The following is a 12,748-nucleotide window of genomic DNA, read 5'->3' as shown; positions in this document are numbered from 1 at the left end:
CTATGCTTATAGTTAATAGTCTTTTGTAAACCGCGTTGAACTTGTGGTTACGCGGTTAACAAGCACAATGTAATGTAATGTGTGGGGGAGCAAAAACCAAAAGGAATTGACCCCAAGATATCCACAGAGAAGAAAATCCAGAGAAAACCAAAAGAAATTCTACAGAGTTTCTTTTGGTTTTCTATGTGTGGGGGAGCACCTTCGGTGTGTGCTTGTCTATGAGGAACATGGAGTGGAGATGTTGCTACTGCCATATTCCATAACTGATTTCTTCCTTTGGCTGGAGCTGAGCATGTTCCTGCTGCATCCACTATCTCCTACCCTCCTTAAGAGAACCAACATGCCTGTCCACGCTTTCTTGAATTCAGATACAATCTTTGCCTCTACCACCTCTACTGGGAGAATATTCCACGCATTCCTTTCTGTAAAAAAGTATTTCTAGGATTACGCCTGAGCCTTTCACCTCTTCACCTCATTCTATGCCTTCTCACTCTGGAGTGTTCTTTCAATTGAAAGACATTTGCCTCATGTATTTATTCCACATAGGTATTTTGTGACAGGGTTGAGTTCCTGTCACTGACAAGCGGAGGGAATCTGAGCAACAGCGTAGAAGGAGTGTAACTATATACCATCCTGCAAAGGCTGCTGGAAGCTGTCCACTTACCCTGAATAAACAATGGTGCTGAAAAGGATAGGTCCAGAGCAGAAAGTTGGGAAAATAAAGAAGCTCCTTCAGGAGCCAGATGACCCTCGAAGAGAGGAATGCTGGCCTCTGGCCTAACCCTCAATAAGCCTGTTTAGACCAACCTATTTGTTAGATCTTGGGGGTGTCCAGGAGGGTACCCCAGGATTGTTGACAACTGGCAGAGGACCCAGTGTTGGTGTGAGAGATGAGGGGGAGTGAGTGACAGGAGAGTACTCACAGACAGTAGCTGAGGAGCTGGAAGAAGTCCTCAGGAAGAGCCCTCAGAGACAGACTGGCCAGGAGATTGGAAAAGTCCTTAGGACATGCATCTGGGATAAAACAACTGAGGGACTTGCAGAGTCCTCAGTGCATGCGTCTAGGAAAAGATGCCTAAGTGAATGGAAGGGCCTGGGAGAAGGAGTAGCTTAGGCTTGACGACCAGCAGAGGGACCAGTGAAGTATCAGGACCTGTGAGGACCCAAAAGGCTGGGGAGCACAGGGAATGGTGGTGGCCCCACAAGAAGCAACCAGAAGAGTCAGGATCCAAGGCTGAGGGGGGTCTGACCAGTGACCAAAAGAGGGACTGGAAGCTGCCAGAAGAGCCCAGGGAAGTAGCCTGATAGGCCCGGGTGAGCACTGGCCAAAAGGGCTGGCGAGCAACCAGTGGAGGGACCAGTGGTGACCGGCAGAGAGACTGGTAAAAGAACTGGAAGCTACTAGAAGACCTGGAGGACCAATGAAGGATTGGGAAAGGACCGGAAGACTGGAGTCCAGGGAGGACTTGAAGATGACCAGGAGGAGCCTAGAGGGACTTGGTCATATGTTTTAAGAATGTATGAATGATGTGTTGTTAAGTGTTTGTTGTGTTTTAACAGAACCTAGAGAAGACCAGAAGGATCTAGGGATGGTGTAAGATGGGTGTTGACTGCTCGGCCTGATCACATAATCACACATTTATTTATTTAATCTTTATTTTCATTTTATACTTATGACATAATTATTAGTCAAAACAAAGAAATAATACAATACCAGTTCCAACATTGAAATAACACAATAGTCTATAATAATAATTTACATAAGAGAAGCAAAAAGTCTTCTTTTTCTCATCATAAAGGAAAAATTTAACCCAAAATATATGGTATACTGGATTGTAAAATTAGACCTCAATTAAAGAGGGACATAGCAATGCATTCGCTGAATTTTCTAATCAAACAATACAAGGAAAATAAAAGATAGTCACTTGAGAGGAAACAAGAACCTTATTAAACTGAGCTGGCTTGAAACAGAAATTCTCTCAAGAATACTACATTTGCTCTTTAGCAGAAATAAATTTTATCAACTGCTGAGGTTCAAAGAAAACAAATCTATTCCCTTGATAGGTCATCACACATTTACAGGGGAATCTGAGTACAAACGTCGCACCTAACTGCAGGTCCCATGTTCTCAACATAAGAAACTGTTTTCTTCTCTTTTGGGTCATTCATGACACATCTGGATACATTCTCACTACTTTAGTCATAAATGGTATATTCTTAAACTTAAAAAAACAACTTAAGCATCCATTCTCTGACAGAATCAATAGCAAATAGTACAAGCAGCATGGCAGTTGCCAGTATCTCATTATCAGATCTCAAGGAAATTTGTCAGATCCAAACTATCAGCAGATAAATTCTGCTGGTTTGGTTTCTGAACAGGCGATCTAGTTGGTAAATAGTAAATTTTTGTGAGAGGCAGATAAGAGGTTTCGGGAACTTTCAAAACTTCTTTCAAGTACTTCTTAAATGTATCTTGCACTGGAATAAATGGTAATTTTGGAAAGTTTGTAATCCGAAGGTTATATCTTCTGGTCATGTTTTCCAGCATTTCCACCTTGAAATTAAGGTTTCCATTGTCTCATACCCACACCGAGGTCTGGGACGCCACTGTTTTTATTCTGGTTTCATGTCCATCCACTTTTATTTCCATGCTAGATAGTCTATTTTTCAATTCCAAATTTTCGGATACAACAGTAGTATATCGTGTAGTAAGTTGCTGCATTTGGGTCCCCAAGGAGATTTGTAAACTGGATATTGCTTCCCAAAATGTCTCCATATTGAAAACCTTGGGCCTCTGCATAGGCATCAGTTCAAAACCCAGACCCACCATCACCAAGGTATGTGTCAACCCTGGAGCTTCCGTGGTGACTTAGCTCCAGCCTCCCGCGGCCATCTTCCTTTACATAATCACACATTTAAACATCTCTATTAAATCTCCCCTCTCCCACCTTTCCTCCAAAGTATACATATTAAGATCTTTAAGTCTGTCCCCATACGCCTTATGTTGAAGACCATGGACCATTTTAGTAGCCTTCCTCTGGACTGACTCCATACTTTTTATATCTTTTTGAAGGTGTGGCCTCCAGAATTGTACACAATATTCTAAATGAGGTCTCACCAGAGTCTTATACAGGGGCATCAATACCTCCTTTTCCCTACTGGCCATTCCTCTCCCTATGCACCCTAGCATCCTTTTAGCTTTTGCCATTACTGATGATCTACTTTTGATTTGGCATTCTTGGAAATCACAGATAGACTTTACGCCGATGCAATAATGTCTGATGACAGTGGAGGTTGGATAAAAGATCATAAGAACATAAGAATAGCCTTACTGGTACATCAAGCCAAGTAGCCCGTTCTCACAGTGGCCAATCCAGGTCACTAATACCTGGCTAAAACCAAGGTGTAGCAATATTCCATGCTACCAATACAAGGTAAGCAGTGGCTTCCCCCATGTCTTTTTCAATAACAGACTATGGACTTTTCCTCCAGGAACTTGTCCAAACCTTTCTTAAAACCAGATACGCTATCCGCTCTTACCACATCCTCTAGAAATGCGTTCCAGAGCTTAACTATTCTCTGAGTGAAAAAAAATTCCTCCTATTGGTTTTAAAAGAATTTCCCTGTAACTTCATCGAGTGTCCCTTAGGGCTCCTTTTACAAAGGTGCGTTAGGGCCTTAACGCGCTAAATTGTCGCGTGCACTAGACCTTAACGTCAGCATTGAACTGGCGTTATTCTAGAAGCGTACAGCACAGTAATTTTGTGCATGCGCTAAAAACATTAGCGCACCTTAGTAAAAGGAGCCCTTAGTCCTTGTAATTTTTGACGGAGTGAAAACTCAATCCAACTGTACCCGTTCTACTCCACTCAGGATTTTGTAGACCTCAATCATATCTCCCCTCCACCATCTCTTTTCCAAGCTGAAGAGCCCTAACCATTTTAGTTTTCCTCATACGAAAGGAGTTCCATCCCCTTTACCATCTTGGTCACTCTTCTTTGAACCTTTTCTAGGGCCACTATATCTTTCTTGAGATAAGGATGCCAGAATTGAACCCTATACTCCAAATGAGGTTGCACCATGGAGTGATACAGGGGCATTATGACATTCTTAGCTTTGTTAACCATCCCTTTTTTAATAATTCCCAACATCCTGTTTGCTTTTTTGGCCGCTGCCACACATTGGGCAGATGGTTTCATCATATTGTCTACAATGATACCCAGATCCTTTTCTTGGGCGCTAACCCCCAAGGTGGATCCTAGCATCCGATAACTGTGATTCAGGTTATTCTTCCCAATGTGCATCACTTTGCATTTGTCCACATTAAATTTCATTTGCCACTTGGACGCCCAGTCTTCCAATTTCCTAAGGTCCGCCTGCAATTTTTCACAATCCGCATGCATTTTAACAATATTGAACAGTTTAGTGTCATCTGCAAATTTAATCACCTCACTCATCGTCCCAAGTTAAATTGCACCGGTCCCAGTACAGATCCTTGTGGCACTCCACTGTTTACTCTCCTCCACTGAGAAAAATGACCATTTAACCCTACCCTCTGTTTTCTATCCGATAACCAATTCCTAATCCACAACTGAACTTTGTCACCTATCCCATGACACTTCAATTTTCTCAGGAGCCTCTCATGAGGAACTTTATCAAAAGCTTTCTGAAAATCTAGATACACTATATCAACCGGCTCACCTTCATCCACATATTTATTCACACCTTCAAGTCAAGCAAATTTGTGAGGCGAGATCTCCCTCGGCTGAACCCATGCTGACTCAGCCTCATTAAATCATGTTTGTCTACGTGTTCTGCAATTTTGTTTTTTATAATCATTTCTACCTTTTCGCCCGGTACCAAAGTGAGGCTTACCGATCTGTAATTTCCCTGATCTTCCCTGGAGCCCTTTTTACAAATCGGCATATCATTGGTCACCCTTCAATCTTCAGGTACTACAGACAATTTTAATACCCTGGGATGTATAATATCCGGTCCTGGCAATGTATCACTTTTTAACGCGTCATCACCCTTGAAAACCGTTTCCAGTTCTGGTAGATCTCTTACATCTTCTTCCGTAAAGACCGAAGCAAAGAATTCATTCAGTTTTTCCGCTATGGCCCTATCCTTCCTGAGCGCCCCTTTCACTCCTTGATCATCCAACAGTCCCACAGATTCCCTCACAGGTTTTCTGTTTCTGATGTACCTAAAAAAATTGCTATGAGTTTTTGCCTCTTTTGCAAGTTTCTCTTCATATTTTTTCTTAGCTGTCTTTATCAATGCTTTGCATCTAACTTGCCAGTGCTTGTGTTTCTTCTTATTTTCTTCATTCGGATCCTTCATCCATTCTTTAAAGGATGTTTATTGGCTCTAATAGCTTCTTTCACCTCACCTTTTAATCACGCTGGCTTTCATTTCCTCTTCTTTCCACCTTTGCTCTTACTTGGAATACATCTGGTAGAATACATCTGGTCTGGGCTTCCCATCAAGGAGCTCTGTTCAGTTAAATGGTGATGAATTGACAAGGGAAAAAGCGATACTGGATCTGGTGCTCAGAAATGGGGAAAGTGTTATGTTTAATTTTATTGTTAAGTTTTGATAATTATGTACAGCCTTAAAACCTTGGCATTAGGCAGGATATCAAATTACTCAATCCCATCTAAAAGTCTTATAATATCCCCTCCAGCAGAAACTCAGTTAAATTCAGATGGTTGGTAGGATCATGCCCCAGAATGCTTACAGTCAAGTTAGTACCTGACTCAATGGAGTGTGAAGTGACTTGGTTACCAGGAGCATTGGTTAGAGAAGAACTTGAACCCTGGTTCTCCTGGTTTATAGTAAGATGAACTATGTATGCAGTAGGCACCTGTTCTGTATTTTGTAGAATCTAACAAAACACAAAAGCAAAAGGTTCCACAACCAAAATATCAAATATACAACAAAAGTGGAATGAAAACTGAAATTGAATTTATCATTAGTGGAAGAAGGCAAAACCTCAGACCATATTGCTATGTCTCATGACAGCCAATGGCTGTTTGACAAATACAATGTTGTGGTTTCAATAATTGGTCCACCTCCATTCCTTTAATATGAGTGCAATAATTCATTAACTAGAACAATTAATATATAAAAACATTTTCAATAAATTTTATAATTATGTGATTAATCGAGTTGATATGATTGTCAAAAATTGATAACAGAATTATATAAAATCATGTGATGATTCTGTGCAAAATAGCAATTTTATCATATAAAGCTTATCAATAATTTATAGAAAAACCACTTATCTTAGTGGCCACGATAACTGACTCTGACAAATCCGTTTCGTTAGTACTTTTTCAGAGAATCAGTTGAAAAAGCCATGATGCTGATTAAACCGTAAATATAATAATAATAATAACTTTATTTTTCTATACCGCCATAGTCAGGCGACTTCTAGGCGGTTCACATTGAAAGAAGGCTGGACATTCAGCAAATAACAAAAAGTCTTAATACAATACAATAAGTCTAAATACAATACAATAAGTCTAAATGGAAAACTTACATACTAATTGGAATTCTATGGGTAAAGAATACATGAATACATGAAAGGAGCTTCTTGAGAGAAAGAAAAGGCGTTTACAGAGGGGGAAATCCTAGTGAGGGAGAGGACAGTTTTAGTCAATGAATTTGGCGAATAGGGCGGTTTTAATTGATTTTCGGAATGCACTGTAAGTCAGATTGGGTTCATTTATGTAGTTTTTCAGCCAGACTTGCTGTCTATTCGCTTGGAACTTAAAGGTTCTATCCAGGAATGATTTGTATCTACAGCCTGTGATCTTTGGGTATGCAAAGATGTTTTTGTTTCTGGTTGTTCGTGTGGGGTTGTGTAGGATGAAGTGAGTTTGCAGGTATGAAGGTGCTAGTCCCCAGACTTGTTTGAAACAGGTGCAAGCAAATTTGAATAGTATTTGCGCTTCTATTGGTAGCCAATGCAGTTTTTTATAGTAGGGGCTAATGTGGTCATTTTTTCTTAGTCCAAAGATTAGGCGAACGGTGGTGTTTTGTACTAATCTCAGTTTTTTACTGTTTTTTGTGGGATACCCAGGTAGATGATGTTGCAGTAGTCAAGAATGGATAGGATCAGCGCCTGCACCAGCAACCTGAAGGATTTTGGGTCAAAGTATTTTTTAATGGTCCTTAGTTTCCATAGCGTGAAGAAACATTTTTTCACTAGTGAGTTTGTGTGGTCAGTCATAGTTAGGTGTGATACCGAGTATTTTTATGTTTTTGGATATTGGATATTCATGATTGTTTATTTTTATCGATGTTCTTGTAATTTTGTCATTAGGGCTAGCCAGAAAGGCTTTTGTTTTCTCTGCGTTTAGTTTCAGTTTGAAATTGGTGGTCACTTTCCAAAGAGCGTAAATGGGCTGTGTCAGACCTGAATAATGGCACTCAGTCAATATTCAGCTGGCAGTGGTCAATGGGTTTTTTAAGCACTTATTGTCACTGGCTAAATTAGACCCAGATAAAATAATGATGGAATATGTCTAGACAGAGATGCTGTTTATCCTGACATATGATGGCCACTGGGACTTTTTCAGGTCCAAGACATTCCCCTCCACCCCCCAAGTGCAGCGCTTCCTCCCAGCCCCTCAACCCTGCAGTACAGTGCCCCCTGCCAGACCTCCTCACCAAGTACAGTGTACGTCCTGAAGCCTGAATATTAACTGCTAGCTCTTTGGTTTACTCACAATGTGTTGGTCATGAAGCTTTTCCAAGAGAGTACAGTCTGTGCCTTTTGGGAATCGGCTTTCCTCATTAATCAGTGCCAGCAAACCCAACTTCTGTATCCCAGAGAGAAAAAGGTAAGAGAGAGTAACTGTCCAGAGCATATATTAAATCAAACATAGAAACATGATGGCAGATAAAGGCCAAATGGCCCATTTAGTCTCCCATCTTCAACATCTATTTCCTCCTCTCCCTGAGATCCATGTTGTCGATCATATTTAACATTTCAACACTGAGCATCAGAATTTTCATGCATGATAAATTTCTAACCTCAGATAAGATCAAATGGGAATCAGTACCTTTTCAATGAGATCCAGGCACTCAGCATTATCCTTCCAGTCAATGGCTTCCCAGCTTATTCCCTCCCTGGTAAAAACAAAACAAAACATACAATCCAAGAAGGAATTAGAAAAAGAAACAAATACAAATTCCAGAACCCCTCACGTGAATTATCCCAACCCCATCCCCATATTCACCATCTACCACTTAAAATCCCATTTTTGGTGAAATTAGAGAATGACACGGTGACTGTTATCCGTGGGTAGCTGCGGGTAACTCACTGAAATGGGGAGGGAAAAAACTGATTGCTGTGGGTACGAGGACAAATTTTTTCCCCATGTCATTCTCTAGAAAAAATCATTTCCATTCAGAATCCATCTCTGCAATTTCTAACTCATGTTTATGGGGTCCCACAGGGGCCTGCATTTTCCCCAATATTCTTTAATACAAATTTATGATTTCTTACCAAAATTTTAAGCAAAATGTCATTTATTTTAGGATTATGACAAGCTCTAGTGGCAACAATGATCTTGGTTAACTCTGTGATTCCATGAATTAAATGACTGAGATCATTCAAACATAGAAACATGATGGCAGTTAAAGGCCAAATGACCCATCCAGTCTGCCCAACTGAATGTCCATCACAACATAAGAGAGAGGGTGAAGGGATATGTCTAACACAGCTGAGTCAACTAAATATCCATCACAACATAAGAGTTTCAAGTTTCATTAAAATTTGATGAATTGCTTAATCTTAATACAAAGCGATGAACAAATCTAACAAAATAGTACATCACAATATTCTGGGAGACAATACAAATAACATAGACATATCACGTAGCATGGACAGGACCGAGAGGGAAGTGGGAGTAGAAATACAATTTATGAAAGTAAATAAGATGAGTAAGGGAAAAAACAAAAGGGAGGGTTAAAAAAAAAAATCTGAAGTTGGAATTAAAAAGTATGTGCTAACTATATAGAACTAGCAGTCAAAAAACAGGATGTGCCTAATCCAGCTGAGTCAACTGAATGTCCATCACAATGTAAGGGAGAGAGGGAGGGACAGGAGGCATCTAATCCAGCTGAGTCAACTGAATGCCCAACACAACATAAGGGAGAGAGGGAGGGACAGGAGGCGCCTAATCCAGCTGAGTCAACTGAATGCTCAATACAATGTAAGGGAGAGAGGGAGGGACAGGAGGCATCTAATCCAGCTGAGTCAACTGAATGCCCAACACAACATAAGGGAGAGAGGGAGGGACAGGAGGCGCCTAATCCAGCTGAGTCAACTGAATGCTCAACACAACGTAAGGGAGAGAGGGAGGGACAGGAGGCATCTAATCCAGCTGAGTCAACTGAATGCCCAACACAACATAAGGGAGAGAGGGAGGGACAGGAGGCGCCTAATCCAGCTGAGTCAACTGAATGCTCAACACAACGTAAGGGAGAGAGGGAAGGACAGGAGGTGCCTAATCCAGCTGAGTCAACTAAATGTCCATCACAATGTAAGGGAGAGAGGGAGGGGCTGTGATTACTAGGCATAAATTGATACAAAAAAAATCAGTCATCATGCAGCTGACTCTACTTGTTTCCTACCTGTTGTATTCTAGCTGCTCCAAGGAGAAAATGTGTTTATTGAAGTATTCTTGCAACTTCTCATTTGCATAATTAATATTAAACTGTTCAAAACGATTCACCTAGATGATTGAGAAACATATAAGCATATGAAATGGTAACAGCTCATATCTGCGGTAGTGTACCGTCTTACACAAGAAAAGTAACATCACCAAAGTCCTAGGGGGAAGAAACGTCTATAGAAAACAAATTTCAACAATTCTACTTCCTGATTGATTTCAAGGCCATGTATAGGCAATATCATATCCATACTAAATATCATATCCATACTAAATCCATACTAAATATAATATCAATACCAATATCATATCCATACTAAAAACAGGCAAGTAAACACATTAACAAGAAAACCATCAGCTCTACCCCCTCCCATTTATCTATCTGGTACAACTCTCCCTCTGCCCAAACCTAATCTTCACCAAATGCCTTCCTAAGAGTAAGGATCTTCAAACATCTCAGTACATTCCTTTGATTAAGCCCAGGTGTTTTTAAGGTTTGCCTCGATACATTCCGATCAATAAATGGAGTGCAGCATTTTGCACAAAGAAGGAGCAAACAATAGCAAATCAAGTACCACAAGACAATTTCAGGTGGGTTGTTTTGTAATGAAGATCAAAGTCAAATAGCTAACACTATATAACAAATTTTGATTTATTTTTTGTTCCTGGGTACTACGTGTTCTTTCTTAATTGCCTATACCACAAAAGTATAAAAAATGGCTATCCTTCCTACAAAATTTGCTTTTCTGACCAAAACATTGATATTTTGAAATTTACCTTTTTTGCAGAACATTCCAAATTGATTCTATAGAAACATGATGGCAGATAAAGGCCAAATGGCCCGTCCATTCTTGTCAATCTGCAGCATCCACTATCTTCTCCTCTCCCTAAGAGATCCCACATGACTGTCCCATGCTTTCTTGCATTCAAACACTGTCTGTCTCCACCACATCTACCAGCGAGACTATTCTATGGATCTACCACCCTTTCTGTACAGAAGTACTGTATTTCCTTAGATTACTCCTGAGCCTATCACCTCTTAACTACATCCTATATCTTCTCACTCTGTAGTTTCCTTTCAGTTGAACAAGACTTGCCTTATGTGTATTTATGCCACATAGATATTTAAATGTTTCTATTATATCTCCCCTCTCCAGCCTTTCCTCCAGAGTATACAAGTTTCAAGTTTTATTAAATTTGATAAATCGCTTATTACATACTAAGCGAGTAACAATTAAAAATATATTATATACAACCATAAGAAGAGGGGGAAGAAACCATTAACAGACAATACAGACAAACTGAAGTACATAAGGAAGGAACAAAGGTGGGTAAAAGTTACAAACTGCAGTTTCTCTAGAGAGAAGAAAACGAAAATCTAGTAGGGGAAAAAACGGTAGGATGGGGTTTACAATGAAATATTTTATAATCAAATTAAAGTGATTTAAAAAAAGAATATGTTTTAAATATTAAAAGAAGCTTTAAAAAGGAAAGTTTTTAGGTTGGTTTTAAATAAGTTCAGGTCTTTGACTTCTCTGATATATAAAGGGAGTGTATTCCAGGTAAGAGGGGCCATAACTGAAAATATGTCGTGACGTCTGGTTCCAATGATCTTCAAAGAAGGAACCATGAGCAGCCCTTGTGTTGTGGATCTTAGGGATCGAGTCGAATTATGTGGAATTAAAAATCGGTCTATGAATTGAGGTTCATTGTTGGATAATGTTTTAAATGTTAGAAGTAATATTTTGTAGGTTATTCGTTGGTTAATAGGAAGCCAATGTGAGTCTATTAAAAAAGGTGTTACATGATCGTATTTTTTGCCGTTGTGGATCATTTTAATTGCAGTGTTTTGAATTATTTGCAAACGTTTTTTTTCTTTTTGAGTGATGTTTAACAAGAGTGAATTACAGTAATCTAATTTGGATATGACTAGGGAGTGTATTAAAATATTCAATGATTTCGGTTCTAGGAATTTAGACATAGAGTGGATTAAGCGCAAACGAAAAAAGCAACATTTTACCACATTGCTGATGTGCTCATGATACGAGAATTTGTCATCGATAATGACTCCTAGTAGTTTTAGTGAAGATACTATCTCAATTGGTATATTGTTTATTAGGAAAGGAGCCGATAATTTTAGTCCCTGCTTCATTGGAAAGAATAAGGCCTTAGTTTTGGTGATGTTTAATGCTAGTTTGTTTTATGAGAGCCAATTTTTTATTTTTTCTAGTTTTTGGTTAATTAAGAATATTTCATTAGAATTTTCGGGATTGAATGGGTGGGTCAGCTGGATATCATCAGCGTAAGCGTAAGTAGTGAAACCTATAGATTGACTCAAACTGAGTAGGGGTGAAAGAAAGATATTAAACAGCAACGGAGATAGAATGGAACCCTGGGGAATTCCATAGCTATGTGAGAATGCTTTGGAGCTTTCATTATTAAAGTATACTGTTGAAGATCGGTTGGATAGAAAAGAGGTGAACCACTGTAAAGATGTATCGCAAACGCCTATGTTTTGTAATCTGTTTAAAAGTAGAGAGTGATCAATGGTGTCAAATGCTGCTGAGAGGTCAAGGGAAAAAAGAATAACCGAGTTATGATGGTCTAGATTATAAATGATGTTTGTGGTGAGGCCTATTAATGAGTATTCAGTATTGTGATTTTTCCTAAAACCGGTTTGATTGGGGTGCAATGTGTTTGTAGATTCAACAAAGTCTGACAGCTGGTTAAATACCACCCTTTTGGTGATTTTCGCTAAAAAAGGGATGTTGGCAATAGGACGATAGTTCGCAGAGTCCTCAGAACTAATTTTACGGTCCTTTTTTATGGGAAGAATTACGTCTGATTTCCATGATTTGGGTAGAATCCCGTTAAGAAGACTTTTTTTAATAAATGAAAGTATAAAAGATCCAAAAAAAGAAAAATGTTTTTTTAGAATAACGGGAGGAATAATCTCTGAAGGAGAACTTTTTAAATTTAAATACATATTGAGATCTTTAAGTCTGTTCCCGTACGGCTTATGACATAGACTACTGAGCATTTTAGCAGCCTTCCTCTAGACC

The 12,748-nt window shown here is 39.3% G+C and overlaps 1 protein-coding gene across 1 annotated transcript in view; it reads right to left on the bottom strand.

Annotated features, from left to right (window-relative positions):
• Positions 1 to 12,748, bottom strand: part of LOC117360428 (unconventional myosin-X-like) — a 483,786-nt gene that overhangs the window by 371,056 nt on the left and 99,982 nt on the right. Inside the window, exons 12-14 of the mRNA XM_033944140.1 lie at positions 9,649 to 9,749; positions 8,073 to 8,139; positions 7,737 to 7,829 (exon numbers count right to left, since the gene is read on the bottom strand). Of these exons, the coding sequence (XP_033800031.1) occupies positions 7,737 to 7,829; positions 8,073 to 8,139; positions 9,649 to 9,749 (261 nt within the window). The remainder of the gene's footprint in view (positions 1 to 7,736; positions 7,830 to 8,072; positions 8,140 to 9,648; positions 9,750 to 12,748) is intronic.

The sequence above is a fragment of the Geotrypetes seraphini genome, chromosome 5 (assembly GCF_902459505.1).
Source record: "Geotrypetes seraphini chromosome 5, aGeoSer1.1, whole genome shotgun sequence".
In the NCBI taxonomy this organism is placed as follows: domain Eukaryota; kingdom Metazoa; phylum Chordata; class Amphibia; order Gymnophiona; family Dermophiidae; genus Geotrypetes; species Geotrypetes seraphini.
Note: the sequence above shows the minus strand (reverse complement) of the source record. Positions and strands in the feature narration are given on the sequence as shown.